A 17728-nucleotide genomic window follows, 5' to 3' on the forward strand; every position below is an offset into this window, starting at 1 on the left:
CCGGTTCCCCACAGCCTCCCGGCGAGGCCCGGCTCACGCAAAGCTGGGGAAGAGGAAAGAGAGCGGGGCACTGGGCGAGGCAAGCGACACCGACCCTTCGTCCTGTCCCGACAGAGGCGGCGGAGAAGCCGCCATCGCCTTCGGCGTCCCCCGCGCCGACGCTGGGGTCTCGCCCGCCGCAGGAAGGGAGGCGGGGCCGGCCCGGAGGAGGAGCTGCGAAGGGCCGCGCCGCGGCTTAAAAAAAAGTGCTTTTGAACAAAGAAACTTTATTTGGTGCCCGTGGAAGGGACAAACAACGGCCGGCTCTGGGACGTGGAGATCTTCCGGGGACGGAGGCGGGACAGCGGAGGGCGACCTGAGAAGCGGAACCCGGAAGCGGGCGGGAGGCGGAAGCCAGCAGGCACCGGGAGGTCCCAGGGACCAGGGAGCGGAAAAGGTCGCGGCGCGGTCACGTGGCCGGGCAGTCACGTGGAACGGGAGGCTCGCGCTCCGCCGGGCCCGGAGCTCTGTGCGCCTGCGCAGTGCCGCGCGCTGGGAACGGCCCAGTGCGGGAGTAGATTGGCTCTGGGGACGGGAAAGCTGTCGCCACCAGGCTCTTTCCTCTGCGGCCGGGCCCCCTTCTCTTCCGGCGGAGAGGTTAGTGCACTGCCTGCCCCGGCAGTCCGTGAGGCCCTGCGCGGGGGCCCCCGCCTGCCTGGAACCTCCGCGTGACAGTGTCACCGGGACCGCCGTGGTGCTCTGCGCGTAACGTGCTCTTTGGTCCACTTAGCGGGGAGTGAAAAGCACTCAGCCCACACACACTTACGGAACGCTCCTCTGAGCCGGTGCAAAGCGGTAACTGCGCAGGTGAAGTAGCTTTGAAGTTAAGGGATTGGAAGGTATGTTCCCAAAGATTAAGGTCACTTGGCCACTGATACTGTTTTCGTAGGAAATGTGCCCAAGAACCGAGTAGCAGCTTTGCATTGCATACAAAAAATAGGAGTTGAATGCCTGCTGTGTGCTGGGCACTGTGGCCAAGGGGACAGCGTGAACCAAAGACAAAACTCAATCCGCAGTTTAGAGGGGAGACAAATCTATCCCTTCCTCTTCTATTTTTCCTTCTAGCATTGTTGCTGTTTAATGTATATTTTGCTGATTTACCATGTTTATTGTCTTGTCAAAAGATAGGGATTTTTAGTCATTTTCCTGAATTTTCCGCAAGTAGGACAGTGTCTACCTACCACATGATAGGAACCCAGTTCACATGTGTTGTGTGTGTTAATAAACTGAAAATGTAAGGTATGCAAGGGATGTTACATGCAAGGAGAGCTATAAAGGGGAGGAAGATAGCGAATGGGTGCTGACTGCATTTTAAATGAAGTGGTTGGGGAAGGAGACGTTGTAGCCAAGGTCTGAAGAAGGTGAGGGAATGAGGCTTGCAGAGACCTGGGAGAAGAGCATAAGAAACAGTAAGTGCAAAGATCCAGAGGCCAGAGTGACGAGCAGAGTGAGCAAGGGAAAGGGCTGTGGGAGATGTTGGAGTGCTACAGCGCCAGAGAATGCGGGGCCACACAAGCTATTTTAAGATTTCTGGCTTTTATTTCTAGTGAAATATGAGGCCATTGTCAAATTTTCTACAAAGAAAAGATGTGATCTGACTTAAGTGTTCAAAGGATCACTTTGGTGACTGTTGAGCAGAATCTGTAGGAGTCCAAGAACAGACACAGGGAGGATACGATGTGGAGCTAGTCCCATAACCTTCGGGAGAGAGAGCAGCGTGGACCAGGGTGGCAGGAACTAGCTGGAATAAAGGGAGTGGGGTTTGCTGACGGATTGGGTATAGAGAATGAAGAGAAGAGCCAAGGTGGCCTCCAGGTTTTGGGCTTCAGCAAAGTTAAGGATGCGATTGCTATGTCACGAAAGGGGGCGAGAGACTGGGAAGAATAGGATTTGTAGGTAGATTTCAGAAACTGAGTTTTGAGAATGCTACATTTTGTGTGTGCATGAGAGTGGTTTAGAGGTAAGTTTTTGATCCTCATTAAGGATTAAGATGGTATAAGATCATGAGGTTGGGTGAGATCACCAAGATCTGAGGAGAAGAGAAGTGGCGAAAATACTGAGCCTTAGCTCGTTCCATTCTTGAGGGGTCGAGAAACCAGCCAGAGACCAGAGGTGCCACCAGTGCGGTAGGTAAGTGGCCCGTGGGGACGCCTAGAAGAAGCCTAGGGAAGAAGGTGCTCCCAGGAGGGTGGAGTGATCAGCTGTATCAGATGTTGCTGATAAGTCAGGTAAACTGAAGACGGAGAAGTGCCCATTGGACTCAGAAATGTGGAGGTCATTGGTGACATTGACAGGTGGTAAAGTGTTCGGGATGAAAGCCTGATTGGAGTGCGTTTGAGAAAAGTCAGAGACGAGGAGTCAGAGACAGCAGATAAAACTCTAAAAGGAAGGAAGCTCAGAGAAAAGGTATAGTATATGGGAGGGAAGATGGAGCCAGGGGAGAGTTGGTTTTATCAGATGGGAGAAATGAATGCATCGTTGTATGCTGATAGGAATGTGCCAGTAAAGAGGAAAAAATAAATGGCATAGAAGAAAGAGGGGAGAAGAGCTGAATCATTCCTTCTATAGAACTGACACGCTAACCACTGAGTGGCACCAGCCAGGGCTTTGAGTGTTTCTTGTATGTGCTCTGCTGGAGATAGAACCTGGTATTATTATTTATTAATTACTGTATTATTTTCCATATGAATAATTGTAAACCAACTTTTGCCCCACCCTAACCCTAAACATCCCCCACCCCCGTCCTGTCCTCCCTCCGTTCCTGTGGTACATACAGTGCTATGGCTACAAGTGTTGTTTGGGGAACTGGAAAAGCCTCGGTTTCAATTACATCGCTGCAACTCGCTAACTGACCAGTGAGCCTCTTTAAGCCTCAGTCTCCTGACCTGGAGGAGGGGGGAGAGATAGAAACATCAATGATGAGAGGGAATCACTGATCAGCTGCCTCCTGCACACCCCCCACTGGGATTGAGCCCACAACCCGGACATGTGCCCTTGATCGGAACCAAACCGGGACCCTTCAGTCCACAGTCTGACGCTCTATCCATTGAGCCAAATCAACTAGGGCCTAAGATACGTTTCCTAAACATCCTTTGGCCCTGTGAGTCTCACATTTGAAAGCTCTGGCTTCCCCCTACCCACAGAAACGCTGTAGGATCGCTTATGATCTGGCCACTACTCCTTGTCAGTGCTGATCGCTGAGGCAGCTCTCTCCCGCCTCCCCTGAAGCTGCACTTGTTTGTCAGGTAAACAGAACTATGTACCTGTGTGTTTGATTTGCTGATCCCTCTGCCCTTTTGAGACCCAGTTCAACTGTCACCTCTGACTTTGTCCTGCCCTCGCCTTTCCCCAGATGCTCCCTTCCCAGGCCCAACAGCAATTCGTGCCGTAGAGCTCACAACATTAATATGTCTGTTTCCCCTGCTGGACAGTGAGTCCTGAGATCGCTGACTCCCACTGTATCTCCACACCTAACCTGTGATTTTGTAACATATTTTTAATTGCCTGCTATAGGCTTACTTGGAAAGAATAAATATTCTATACTATAAATAGTGGGGGAAATTACTTATGTAGTCTGGTTTCTTTGTGTGAAAAGAAAGTGTGTCTATGTCTGTCTGTCTGTCTGTCTGACATCCCGTATTCTCACTGCCATGCCCACCCCCAACCTGAAAAGCACCTTCCCCTTCGAGTAGCAGCTTAAATCCACCTGGGAGCCTTTCCTGACACTTCCTGTAGAGTGGGCCAAGCACCTCTGTGGTTCTCAGTGCCTTGCGATAGGTCTTTGCTAGGGCCTAGAGCAGTGATGGCGAACCTATGACACACATGTCAGAAGTGACAGGCGAACTCATTTTTTTGGTTGATTTTTCTATAAATCTTGGTTTTACTATGGTTGCAAATATAAAAAAATTTCTATATGTGACACGGCACCAGAGTTAAGTTAGGGTTTTTCAAAATGCTGACACGCCAAGCTCAAAAGGTTCACCTTCACTGCCCTCGGGTCTTTTCCACTGAGTTACAGTGAACCGATGGAGATCCTGTCCCCCCAGGAGACCGTTGGCACCACGATGGCAGGGACCCTGTCCTTTCGCGGAAGCATGCCTGACCCCAGCTCATTGCTACCTCATTGTAAAGGCTGAATACATTTTGAATAAAGGAATTTATAAGGACAGATTTTTAAAAATAGATATGCTAATGAAGTAAATGGAGAGTTCTCGAAACTCTTTCTTTTTTAAGGCCCTTGTCATGTCAGCTTTATAATCTTGTAATCTTCCAGAAAAAAGGCCAAAGGTTGATTAGAGGAAAAGTAGCAGAAATACTTGTATCTATTTGTAATCTTTTTTTTTTTTTTTTTTTTTTTTTTGCTAGACTTAGGTTAAGATGTATCTGTTTTGCAAATATTTTTACAGAAATATGCCTGTTACCTAGGAAAATATTATGTATTTTTTGAAATTTTGAAAAACAACAACAACACTTGAACTTTGAATTCTTTTCCTTCTAGCTTGGGATGTGGTCATGTCAGCCAGACTTCTCCATGCCCTGGCCGGATCGCACTGCGTTTTATCAAAAGCATGTCAGCGCCAAAGACTGGTTCATCGAACAGGAAAACCACTTAAGGAACTTGAGAGTGCAACACGCGGCGCCCTGGCGAGAAGTCAAACCTTGGATTTGTTCTTTCCTGATACCGCAGCCGGTGGTTTGAAAGAGTCCCGGGTCCTGGAAATGAACCCGAACACATCAAACACAAGCATGTTCTCTGCATCCAGCACTGCACGTTGCCACGGTGAACAAGCACGCCTCCCCACCAGGAAGTCTCTGGGCCCGCACCGGATGACTCACAAACCAAATCGATTAGGTCCTAAGTGGTTTATAAAAATCATCGAGAGGCATTGCTCATCCACGTCAACAGAAACGCTGGTTCCTAAACAAGACTTTCCGCAGATCAAGAGATCACTAAAAGCTTCGAGGACCCGGCAACCGTCCAGGACCAACCTTCCGGTTCTGTCCGTGAACGAGGTAAAAACATGGTGGGGGCCTTCGGTTCAGGAATAATCGCTCCCTCTCTAGGCTAGCATGGATCGCACACCAGCTCAGCAATTTTTTCATCAAGATCTTTGCCAAAGAGTAAAACTTACTATATTCAAAGGGAATCAAAATCTTAATGTTAAGAATTATTGAGTCAGCCCTGACCGGTTTGGCCCAGTGGCTAGAGCATCGACCTGTGGACTGAAGAGTCCCAGGTTCGATTCCGGTCAAGGGCATCTACCTTGGTTGCGGGCACATCCCCAGTGGCGGGTGTGCAGGAGGCAGATAATTGGTGTTTCTCTCTCATCGATGTTTCTGACTCTCTGTCCCTCTCCCTTCCTCTCTGTAAAAAATCAATATAATATTAAAAAAAAAAAAAAAGAATTAGTGAGACATATAAAGACAAACTATAGGTGATTAAATGTACAAATATAGTTTACGAAAGGCTTAGTTATTGGCCTAAGGAAATTTTGCAAAAGAAGACTAGTGCCAGGATTCTTGTTCCAGCATCTAGAAGGGTTCAGGAAATCTGGAGAAGGGCTGTGTATAACTTAAATAAGAGTCCAGAGACAAAACATAATTTTGAAAAGCAGGGAGTCAGAGAAGACTTAGTTAAATGAACTAAGTTCTCTTCGTCTCAGGACCCCTTGCTTTTTATTAGCACAATTTGTCTTAAGGCGAGGTAGATATATAGACTTCAAAGGGTAGGGTTAGGTACAGAATCCATTGTCAGATTGGAAGAATTTGCCTATGGCTATTCAGGTGTTTGGCCAGTAGGAGGCAATAACATGTAGATGAAGATGCCCTGAGCTGTCTGGCAGCCAACAGTCATCCCTTTTCAGGTTTGGAGAAAGGCCATCAGCCATTCCCAACAGGCGACAACATATGTGACTCAGCCCTTGTTGAGTCCCAAGTTCGATCAACCTTTTGATGAAACTCTTGCAATTATGACATGCTGGAATTGGCTTCCAGGCAGACTAGTATTAAATGCAGTCTAGCACTGGTCCCCTAAAAAAACACCCATTTAAAAAAAAATCAAACTGAAGGAATTCTTTATTCAATTAGGAATAATTTTTTTAGTAGCTGTGCAGACAGGTAAGCATTCATTAGTCCATGGGACTGCATGGGTGGGGTGGGGTGGGGTGGTGAGATGATGTGGCAAGGTCAAATCAAAAGGCAGGGGGAAGGTTTTTGCTTTTTTATTCTTTGAAGGTTGAAGGGGTATTTTTGTTTACTATTACAAGGTATATGGGAATTTCTCAGCTATAATCACATTTCCCGTCTAAATGAGAAATATTTAGGGTCAGGATCAAGCCCTTTGTTAACCTTCCTATCTTGCATAATACCTAGAACTGTGCCTTGTACTTATAAATGTTTATTAAGTTGGGAAGGATGGGAAAGAGGCAAAGGAATTTTTTCTATGTCTGTATTCCTCATCATCAAAAAATAGGAATGTGGCCCTGCAGGTGGCTCAGGTGATTGAGGGTTTGATCTCTGGTCAGGTGTGTGGGAGGAAACAACCAATCAATGTCAATGTCCCCCCCCCCCCCTTCCTCACCCTCTAAAAATCAATAATAACATATCCTTGGGTGAGGGTTTTTTTATTTTTAAAGGAATGTAGAATATTTAAAACTTGATCAGGCCTGCTGAATCTATCAGAAAACAAGTTAGAATGTCTGTCTGAACATCTCAATTCTGAGTGGACCCTAAGCATGTTTAATTTTGTTGTGTGTGTTTCTTTTAAGTATATTTTTATTGATTTCAGAGAGGAAGGGAGGGGGAGAGAGAGATAGAAACGTCAATGATGAGAGAGAATCATTGCTCAGCTGCCTCCTGCAGTCCCCTACTGGGGATCGAGCCCACAACCAGGGCATGTGCCCTTGACCGGAATTGAAACTGGGATCTGTCAGTCCGCAGGCCGATGCTCTATCCACTGAGCCAAACCAGCTAGGGCGTGTTGTGATTTTTTACTGGGCTGTTGGCTTCCTTTGAAAAGATCTACAGACCCTCATTACTGACCTTCAGATTATGAAGTTAGGCATCGACGAATAATTTTCATTTTGGATTCTGCTTTTGTTTAAATTCTTGTATGGCCCCTCTGAACCCAGTATATGAAGGATGGAAGAGCTCCGTGTGAACTTCTCTCATATCTTCTTCCTAGCTCCTGATGTTTTATTATATCATTCAGCTTTGTGATAGTCCAGGAAATCCAGTATCTAAGTGACTGAGATTAATTGAAGCATAAAAACCCCAATTCATGGCAGATACAAAAAGAGGAAGATGAACTCCCTTTTTTCTTTTGTTCTGTCAAGCAGCATAGAACAGAAGCAGGTTTCTTATGAAGATCCTGACAAGGTCAAAGATGTTACTTTTTTTGTTGTTGTCGGTTATAAAACGTCAAAGAGGCATTACTTCTCTGGGCGAGCCTTAGATTCGGGAGCAATTATCCTGAATTCCATTTTTTTATTTTTTTGTAGGACTTTTCTTCTGTTTCAAAGAAAGGATTTGAAGTAGATTTTTTTTTTTTTAATATATTTTATTGATTTTTTACAGAGAGGAAGGGAGAGAGATAGTTAGAAACATCGGTGAGAGAGAAACATCGATCAGCTGCCTCCTGCACATCTCCCACCGGGGATGTGCCCGCAACCCAGGTACATGCCCTTGACCGGAATCAAACCCGGGACGCTTCAGTCCGCAGGCCGATGCTCTATCCACTGAGCCAAACCGGTTTTGGCTGAAATAGATTTTTCAAAATTTAATACAGTGTCAAGTGAGGTAATAAAAGCATTACATTTACAATAGAGCAAACAATTGACATGAACAGAGAAATAAAGATTATCAAGTACTTGGTATGACTAATTCATTAGTTCTGCAAAGCCCAATGATTACAGAAAGGAGGAAATCCTCCTGAGTTATATATTTCTTGTTGTCTTAACAGAGAAAAAAAGAAAGACATAAAAATGTCTTACAAGAAATTAGTTCCTCCATCACCAAATGTTGGGAGTCATTTATAGCCCAGGGCCTCATGTAGGAGAGATTATCTATGTATATAAAAGCCTAATATGTTAACTGTCTGACCGAGTGGTCAACCAACCAGTCACTGTGACATGCACTGACCACCAGGGGGCAGATGCTTCAACCGGTAGGTTAGCTTGCTGCTGGGGTCCGGCCAATTGGGACAGGGTCAGACACATCCTGGAGTCCTCCTGCGGTCCCTCCCGTGGTTCCTCCCCAGCCACTGGTCCCAATCGGCCCTCAAAGGGACTGGGCAAGATGGCCCTGAGTGACCCAGATCGCCAGCCAGGCAGAGGGACCCCATCCTGCATGAATTTCGTGCACCGGGCCTCTAATGTAACATAATTGATGTGACTTCAGTTAGGGTTTTGCAAAAACAGAAACAATGGTCTCTCTAAAAGCACAGGAAAACAATAGAAAAACTTGCATTTCTGAAAGCATTTCTAAAGTGATTGAAATAATATAATTTTGGAACATTGCTTTCTGATCTTTTCATAGGTGACCATAGTCTTGAGATGTGAGTAGGATCTAGCCCTGGGGCTGAAGGTTGGCTTTTATTATCTTCCCCAAGTGCAGGGCCACTTGTCTCATTCATAGAGCTCTAGCCCTTTCTGCCCCTCTGGACCGACTGAGACAGGGAGGGCCTCTCTTTTGTACCAGAAATCGGGTGTGATTTGTCTCGTTCCCCGAGTGCTCCTGAGCTCGCCCACTTTCTCTGCCACACAGCATGGGCATGCACTTGGAATTGACAGAATGAGGTTCATCACCTTCTCTGTCGGAATCAGCTCTGCCTGGTCTCATTGGCAGAGATCATGACCTACTGAGATATCAACCCCCATCCCGTTGGCTCATCATTTATCATGGCGACCACAGTGCTGCTGGCATGTCCTGTCTTTAGGAGCAGAATGCAGAGCATAAGGACCCCGGCCCTGGCTACATGGAGCCCGCCTGTGCAGGGAGTGCTGGAATGCCCGGGCGTAGTCTCAGCCCAACACCACAGTGTATTGTAAACTTAACTAATGGGTTGTTACTTTTTTTATTTCTATAGAAGAAATGAACAGTAAAACCACTTTTTTTATTCTTTTTCTTTTAAAGAGAGAGGAAGGGGGAGAGAGAGAGAGAGAGAGAGAGAGAGAGAGAAACATCAATCAGTTGCCTCCCACGTGCGCACCAACGAGGGATCAAACCTGCAACCTGGGTATGCGCTCTGACTGGGAATCGAACCCACAACCTTTTGGTATATACTAGTAGATTGTTAATTTTTAAAAAAATATTATTTTATTGATATTTTACAGAGAGGAAGGGAGAAGGTTAGAGAGTTAGAAACATCGATGAGAGAAACATCGATCAGCTGCCTCCTGCACACCCCCTACTGGGGATGTGCCCGCAACCAAGGTACATGCCCTTGACCGGAATCAAACCTGGGACCCTTCAGTCCGCAGACTGATGCTCTATCCACTGAGCCAAACCGGTTAGGGCTGTTAATTTTTTTTTAATGAAGTAGAATATGGAAAGTATCAGAATGCATTACAAGTGGTAAAGGTGAAAAATATTGTTTGGGGAAACGGTGTCAGTTGCTGGTGTATGCATATGCGCATATATCTGCTGTGTATGTGAAAGGACTTCTCACCATAGGTTGCAGTCAAAAAGCTTGAAAGCTAAAGCATTGTAACAGTAACGTAAGTACCTGTTTAATGAGCTTCACCTACAATCTGTACATATCAGGAAAGACATGCATTTCCCCCTTATGGTAGGGAAGCAGCATTGCTGTAATGTGCTAATGTTCTTCAGGAACAGAATGTGAACAAAATAAACTTTCCTTTTTAAGACAAGTGTCTCATCAGAGCGTGTGATGCTAACACAAGAATCACATATAGCTTTCTAGCCCCATCTGCTGGAACATGTTTTCTGTGGCCAGGAAAAAAACAACCAGCCATAACCGAAAGTGCTGTGGTTTTCTTGGCTTTCGGTTGTTTTGTTTTTAACATTTTAAAATTGGAAGGCCTAAATTTAGGTCTTAAATCCAAGAACTATTTTTGGTTGGTTTGGCACATTTATTTAAGAGCAAGTTGTTGACCCCATTTTAAAACCTGAAATTTGTACTATGTGTGTGTATGTATAAAGTGCTTACTAAATAAGGATTCATTATAAAAATTAAGTAAAAGACATATATGAAAATGAAAGCTTCGCACAAAGTAGTAACACTTTGAATTAAGAGGAGGAAATGCAAAATCAGGACACTTCATAATTCTCTTTCCTTTTACCAAATAGATTTAAATACCGTCTTGCAATTTAAGAGCAAAGGGGGAAAAAAAAAGTCTACCAAGTCAGACTGAAAAACTCTGTGAGTCACTTATTAGTAGAAGAAGCCATAAGTTAAACAGAGATTCGGGTTAAGGAGGACACAGAAAGTAGTGCGGCAGCCATGTACGCCGTGTGATACTGGCTAGAACTTTTAGCCAAACTAAATGGGACCCAGGAGAGAAGGACACGGGACAATCTTTAGGGAATCTGCAGAGAAGGTCCTTGGATTGGCTAAGGGAAAACAGGTTGTGTTTTATAATCTGACTCTTTGGAGCTCAGAATAAATTTTCTCCTGGAAATGGTGATGAAATGCTTTGCCTTGCCCCATTTTTGAGAGTGCAAAAGAGTGAACATTTTCAGCACAGATGGGCCTGGCCAGTACCAAATGGGGGTGACGTAGACGAGACAGCAGGGAGTGGGAGGCTGTGTGGGCTGCGGGACCCGCCCCTCCTCAACCCCAGTCGATTATTGCCAGTTCTTCCACATGATCAAAAGATGGTGGAAATCTGGATTTTGTGTAAAATTGTAATTTATTGTTGATGGGAAAAAGGAAGGAATTAATATACTCCTTTTCTTGAATTTCATACCAGGGCTGGAACAGAAAAGGAAAGACTTTAGGAGCTGAGATGAATGAGTCCCAGGAATAACTTTTGATTTAGTGACTCACCTCTTTTGATCAGTGATGGGCTAAAGCCCCATGTATATCAAAGGAATAGAATCACTCGTTCTGATCAGTAGATATTAATACAGAAAGTTAGGAATATGTGAATGTTCAGATGTAATTTACTTGATAAACTTTTTAACCTTCCATAAATTTTGGTGGTTTAATAACTGTAAGAAGTGTTGAGCATTTGTGCCACTCAGGGTTCTAAGTAGTGGACGTTGATCACCTTGTTTAAACTTCACAACAACCCTAAAAGGCAGGCATTATTATTATTTTGATTTTTAAAAATTAATCAAATCCTGTGCCTGAACTCTTAGCACCTGTGCCAATAGCTTTTGACTTTATTGACCTCGTCCCGAAGTGAGAAACGTATTTTATATTATATATACATAGTGACCCTGTATACATACTTAGACATGTCTAAGTGACAGAAACCTTCACCAAATAAAATGCATCCTTACTATGAATAATGTACTCTAATATTTTCTATTTTATTCTGTTTAGTTTTGTTTTCCAGCTGGTTTGGGCCACTAAACTGATACCAGGATGCACTATGGGTTGTGACTGACAGTTTGAGAAAAACACTGCACTGGACCGTCTTCATGTGTGTACTATACAGTCACAAATCATGAATGTTTACGTGTACACACGGACGAGACGGTGCAGGAACCAAACCTGGTGCATTCTCAGATATATGAAACGTTGTGCTTAATATTAACCAGAGTCAAAGATCTATAATTCCTTTGTAGATTTCAAATAATCTCTGCTGTACAGGCTAGTGACAGGTTATTAAATGACCTTAAATAATAATGTGGCTGTGAATAAGAGTCAGGGGAACTCGGGGTTGGAGAGACTTTTTGAATAGCATGTCATCCAATCAATCAGTAAATAAATAGCGTGTCACCCAGGCACCCATATGATGCGAAGTCCTCCGTATCTTCGCTCACTCTGTGCCTGAACTCCCAGTAGGGGAGCGGCTTCCCTCTCAGAATAGCCATCCGCCGTCTTGGCTGGCAGGAGCAAGTTCTCTCATACACTCAGCAGCAACCTGCCTGCTTGCTGCCCTTCCTCCTCCTCTTTCATACATCCCTTGTATGAGTCTTTGAGATGTTTGGAAAAACACTAGCTTTGCAAGATGGAGCCTGTAAGGTGACAGCACCCATTGCAGACACTTCGGCCGCCCGGTGACCCCTGTCATGCTAATCTCGCCGAAACAGGGCCTGATGCACTGCACGGCGTTTGCAACTGCGGATGAGTATCACCTGGGCGCGCTCTCTCAAGACCTGGCCTCCCAAGGATATGTGGAAGTGACAAGCCTGCCTAGAGGTACATCTCCGTGAGCCTGGGGCCAAGTATGTCCAAATGCATTAGGAAACGCTTTTCCTCTGATACTGTCTTAAGTCTGCACTTGCTTCAGTTTCATTTTCTATTTAAAGGATTGCATCACAAAAGTGGTGGTTGAACCTCTTCATACAAACAACATACAAAGATAAGAAATTAGAATGTAGTTTATGGGAGCTCAGTTCTCAGATTAAAATAAAAAAGACCTGTTATGCTGCACAGCATCACTAGTACCTTGGATGATGAAGGCCATGGCAGTTCATTGCTGTCGCATTAGAATGTTACTTTAGTGTTACTGCAGAACCAGATTGATAGAGATGTTGGGGAAAGCCTTTAAAGAAAAATTTACCATATAATCCAAGACTTTAAAGCTAAGGAAATGAGCTAAAAGATGAACACAATATTAAAATAACCTTAACCGACAATATTAGACTACTGTCAGGAAGGATTTTTGAGAAAATAGCCTGCCCTATATTAAAAAAATAAGTAACTTGGAACACTTTGATGGAAATTCATGAATTTACCTCAAAGTAGCAAAACTGGTAGGTTGAAAACCCTCTGCTACAGAGAAAGTTCTTACAGGAATTCTCACATGAAGTAGTCCAAATATCATTATGCTTTCTCAGCCTTGATGATCTGAACAGATTGTTTGTTCTATTTGATGGCAAAAACAGGCATAATTGACTTGGAAAAACGGAGCTCTGTCCAGGGCCCCTAAAGCGGAAAGTCACCCTTGGCCGCCGGGCAGGGCGGCCTGGGCGCTGCACACCGGGGCTGCTTGCACCTCCATTTATGCTGCTCGGCTACAGGTGAACTTTGCCCTCTTTAGGGTTTAGGGAAGTTAGAGTTCACCCAAAAAGGTGGTTTAGGGTTTGGTCCCTATCTGAATTCCCTAGCTTCTAGCAGAAATTCTGAAACTTTGAAGATCCTAATTTGAGGTTAAGAAATTATATAACTTTTTACATATTAATATTATGTATTAATTGATATATTAATATATTCATAACTTATAGAATATTATATATTTGTAACAACTTATGGATGAGTATTTGTATATTGATATTTATTTAATATTTAAAAGGTTAAAATATTTCAACGTTACAGGTGACCATGGTGGTAGTTCTCATAATTAACTTTGAAATGGTCAGTAGCTTTGTTTCTGTATATTTTTTTTTACTCTCAATTTACACAGTATCATTTAAAATTCAGGAAGATTAGTCGTTTGAGAATTATATTATTAATATATAAAATTAGAAATAAAATGGTATTTAAAGGATGAGAATATATAAATGGTTCATCACATTTTATTTTAAATTAATTTTGTAGAAAGAAGTTTATTTCTTGAGCTTTAGTTGTATTGAAACTAAGACTTGAATAATAATTAACTGGACTAGTGATTACTGAATCAAAATGGGTATGAATGAGCAGTTTTAAATAGCACTAATAGTTTCACAGGTTGTTGAATGTTTTGTGAAAGTCATGTCCTACGGCCTTTTCCTGTTCATAGAACATTTTCAGAAAACCTTAGTAGGAAGATGGACAGCGTGTTAATAGAGTGCTTAATGGTGTAGGAAGAAATGACCATGAGTTCTTGATTAAACGTTTATAGGTGCCTTTTAAACCTTGTGTCACCTCGTGACATAGCTTTTCAGTCATTTATTTTAAATCACAGATGCAGCCAATATTTTGGTGATGGGTGTGGAAAACTCTGCAAAAGAAGGTGATCCTGGAACAATATTCTTCTTCAGGTAAGACAAGAAAGAACCCCACTGGGAGGTGGACGCGTGGGCAGGTAATGTATGTGGCCTTTAAAGATCAGGTGTGCCTCCCTCCCCTCTCGTAGTGAGTTTGTGGAAATCAAATGTATCCTTTGATTCTTATTATATCCAGGAGGGTTTGTCAGTTTTAGGAATCTTCTGGTAAATCCTCCTGTAAAATAATTTTTAAAAGCTGTAAGTAGCCCTATCCGGTTTGGCTCAGTGGATAGAGCATCGGCCTGCGGACTCAAAGGTCCCAGGTTCGATTCCGGTCAAGGGCATGTACCTTGGTTGCAGGCACATCCCCAGTGGGGAGTGTGCAGGAGGCAGCTCATCGATGTTTCTAACTCTCTAACCCTCTCCCTTCCTCTCTGTGAGAAATCAGTAAAATATATTAAAAGCAGTAAATAATCTTCCCCTGCCTTGTCTCTTTAAGTCTGGATTTGCATTTACTAAGTAAGGTAAAGCATCCATTTTCCATTCATCTTCAGGCCCCTTACATATCAGCCTCTGGCTGCCTGCCCTGCTGCCTTTTCTTCCTTTTCTCCCTCTCCCTCTGCAGCTCTTTAACTGATGTTTTAGCCCCTTTACCCGTCCGGACACTTTCACTGCGACCTGGCGCACACTCACTCCATTACTGAAAGGTTGCTTTAATGTCAAGCGCTGCCGAGTGGCTGAGGGCAACGGTAACGATCGTGGAAACCACTTAGAGTAATTTCATACTGCCCTCCCAACATCTGAGGAAGGCCCATTGTTCCCATACCGCAGCTGGGGAAACGGGAGGGGGCAGGGCGAGTGTCCGGGGAATGAAGTGAATTATCCACAATCAGGGGACTTACAAGTGGCAGAACAGAAACGTGGAGCATCCGGAAGAACCCAGACTTTGGTAAAGGCTTTGTGGTCTTCATCCTTGTAGTTCAGGGTAGGGAACCCTTTTTCTGCCACGGGTCATTTGGATATTTATAACATCATTCTCGGGCCATACAAAATTAGCAACTTAAAAATCAGCCTCCTGTACTTGGTCCAACAATTAACTCACCCGTAATGCCTCGGGGCCAGACCAGATGATTCTGTGGGCCTTGTAGGGCCTGAGCCGGACGTTGCCCCCTGTGTGGCTGATGATAACTGGAAGCCCTATCATTGCCTCTGTCCATGACTCATCTTTTGATGTTACTTTGAAGATAATTCAGAGTTCAACGTGTAGTCCCAGTAGAATAGTGGGAGGAATTTGAATTCTGAGGTCAGTGCCGTCCATTAGAAATATAATGCCAGCCACAAACACAAGCTTCATGTGTAGTGATACATGTTCTAATAGCCACATTTTTTAAAGTTAAAAAGAAGATGAATTTAATTTTGAATAACACTAATAAGATCATATAATGCCTGAAATTAAATTTAGTAGTGTATTTTATTTCCCCTAAGCGTACGGCAGGATAATTTTAAATTTTTCGCAACTGTAGTTTGCATTCAGTATTACTTTGTATTAGTTCCCGGTGTGTGACATTTTACATTCTTCTCTGCATACCGAGTCTTTGAAACCTGGTGTGTTTCACAGTGCAGCATCTCTCGGTTTGGGCCAGGCCTGTGTCAAGTGCTTATAGCCACAGCCCAGCTCCAGACGGAGGGTGCACCGTGCCCGGGGCCTCTCGTGTGCCTGACAGTGACCCTCTGAATGGCTGCTCTGGCTGTGGCTTTAAATGCCTCTCAGATCCGTGTCCTGAGACTCTGTGCTGGCCTTCCGCAACAACTTCCTCCCTGGTCTCCTGCCTGTCTCCTCACCCCACCAGTCTGTGTGCCTGTCACAGGCAGGATAATTTTTCAGTAGGTCTTTCTGGTCACTACCCTCTCCTGCTTAAAGTTCTATGGAATTTGACTCAACTTATCAAGCACAAAGTTCCTCCCTGCCTCCCCCCTGATTGCCCACTACTGCCCACTACTGCCCCACATCCACAGCCATGCAAACTACTAGCTGTTCTGAGAGGGTGCCCGTCCCTCCCTCCTCCCTGAGCCCAGGGTGTGCCCTCTGCTGGTTGCCTCCTCTCCTCCTCTCCTGTGGCTGGCTTGCTGGTCCTTCGGGAACTGTCCATCCGGTGTGCGTCCAGGTATATGCTGCTTAATTCTGTCAGAGCACTGGTCACACGCTGTTGTAATGGGCAGTCTAGGATCAGTCCTGTTGGAATGGGCAGTCTAGGATCAGTCCTGTTGTAATGGGCAGTCCAGGATCAGTCTTTCCAGATTGGGCGTTCTGTGAGAATAGGAACTAGGCTATCCTCATCTTTTAGCCCAGATGCTAAGTGCATTGCTTAAGAAATTTCTGAAGGCTGCTAGGGGGTCAGGATATTTTACCTTCCTTCCATTTCCACCCTTCCTTCCTCCTCCAGGGCAATAACCCAGAGCCATAACTCCTCTTTTTTTAATATATTTTATTGATTTTTCACAGAGAGGAAGGGAGCGGGATAGAGAGTTAGGAACTTCAATGAGAGAGAAACATTGATCAGCTGCCTCCTGCACACTCCCTACTGGGGATGTGCCCACAACCAAGGTACATGCCCTTGACCGGAATCGAACCTGGGACCCTTCAGTCTGCAGGCCGATTGCCTATCCACTGAGCCAAACCAGTCAGGGCATAACTCCCTTTTTTATGTACTGCTTAAACAGCTCCACACGCAGACTGCAGAAATCAAAACAAGTTGTTTATAGCTCTTAGGCCTTAAATTCTATCAAAGCCAGAATTGGATTCCGAGGCTCCTGCGGCTTCCTTGTCTTTCTGCCATAAGCACTGAGGATGGGGGCCTCACTCCCCAGGTGCCTGTGCCACCTGAGGCTTTCATCCATCTCAGTCTCTTCAGTCCACAGCTATGAAGCATGGCCCTCTATTCTTTTCCTATAGCAGAAGCTATAGGACAGCTAAGACGAGTCTCGAAAGTGTCCTTATTCTGATTTTTGTGCAGCAAAATTGAAGCAAGTATACAACAGTCTAGATACATCATTCCATAGTATTATAAAAGAGTTATTTATTCTGAAAACCATGAGAGAAATCATGAATAGTTAAGAGGTCAGGTTTTCTCAAGAGCTCAAAGAGTAGCTTTTGTTTTGGCATATCCACCTAGGAACATAATGTCAAATCAGTAAAAATCACATATTTTTAAATTGCATTCTGGATACATTCTAGAAGTCACCCAAGCATGGCTTTATGTATGGCCCTAAAGCATGTATTCTAGCTTTAACTTCGTTAATTCTTTTATTCTTTTAAATTAGGGAAGGAGCTGCTGTGTTCTGGAATGTAAAAGACAAAACTGTGAGTATAAATAAGGTGTAAAAGTATAAAAATACAGTTTTCTGAGAATAAATTGTTTACGCTCAACAATCTGAGCCACTGGGAGATAAATTAACAGGTAATCTACAACTTGTTTGCTCTGCATTATGTCATATTTATCCTAGCAGTTCATCTTCCAAAATACATTCTGTTTTGGCTTATAAATTTCCTGCATTCTCTGAGCATACGCTAATTTTTGGAGAATCAAAACAATCCTAGGCACACTCCAGTCAGAAGGAAGTATGCTCCATACATGGTGACCTACAAAAT

General features: G+C 44.1%; 2 protein-coding genes across 9 annotated transcripts in view; one reads left to right on the forward strand and one right to left on the reverse strand.

Annotated features, from left to right (window-relative positions):
- Nucleotides 1–273, reverse strand: part of ARMT1 (acidic residue methyltransferase 1) — a 100850-nt gene extending 100577 nt beyond the window's left edge. For both annotated transcript variants that reach the window (XM_036317348.1, XM_036317349.1), the window contains exon 1: nucleotides 95–273. In XM_036317348.1, the coding sequence (XP_036173241.1) occupies nucleotides 95–135 (41 nt within the window). In that variant the 5' untranslated portion in view covers nucleotides 136–273. The remainder of the gene's footprint in view (nucleotides 1–94) is intronic.
- A 247-nt stretch (nucleotides 274–520) lies between these two features.
- The window catches only part of RMND1 (required for meiotic nuclear division 1 homolog), a 31396-nt gene continuing 14188 nt past the window's right edge, over nucleotides 521–17728 (forward strand). The window contains exons 1-6 of one of the 7 annotated variants that reach the window (XM_036317357.1): nucleotides 539–878; nucleotides 3183–3284; nucleotides 4538–5052; nucleotides 12262–12370; nucleotides 14058–14133; nucleotides 17401–17440. In XM_036317357.1, the coding sequence (XP_036173250.1) occupies nucleotides 4552–5052; nucleotides 12262–12370; nucleotides 14058–14133; nucleotides 17401–17440 (726 nt within the window). In that variant the 5' untranslated portion in view covers nucleotides 539–878; nucleotides 3183–3284; nucleotides 4538–4551. Of the gene's footprint in view, nucleotides 879–3182; nucleotides 3285–4537; nucleotides 5053–12261; nucleotides 12371–14057; nucleotides 14134–17400; nucleotides 17441–17728 lie in introns of all 7 variants that reach the window. The other 6 variants (XM_036317359.1, XR_004968840.1, XR_004968839.1 and 3 more) reach the window with 6 other exon arrangements.

Source organism: Myotis myotis, unplaced genomic scaffold, assembly GCF_014108235.1.
Source record: "Myotis myotis isolate mMyoMyo1 unplaced genomic scaffold, mMyoMyo1.p scaffold_m19_p_7, whole genome shotgun sequence".
Lineage (NCBI taxonomy): Eukaryota > Metazoa > Chordata > Mammalia > Chiroptera > Vespertilionidae > Myotis > Myotis myotis.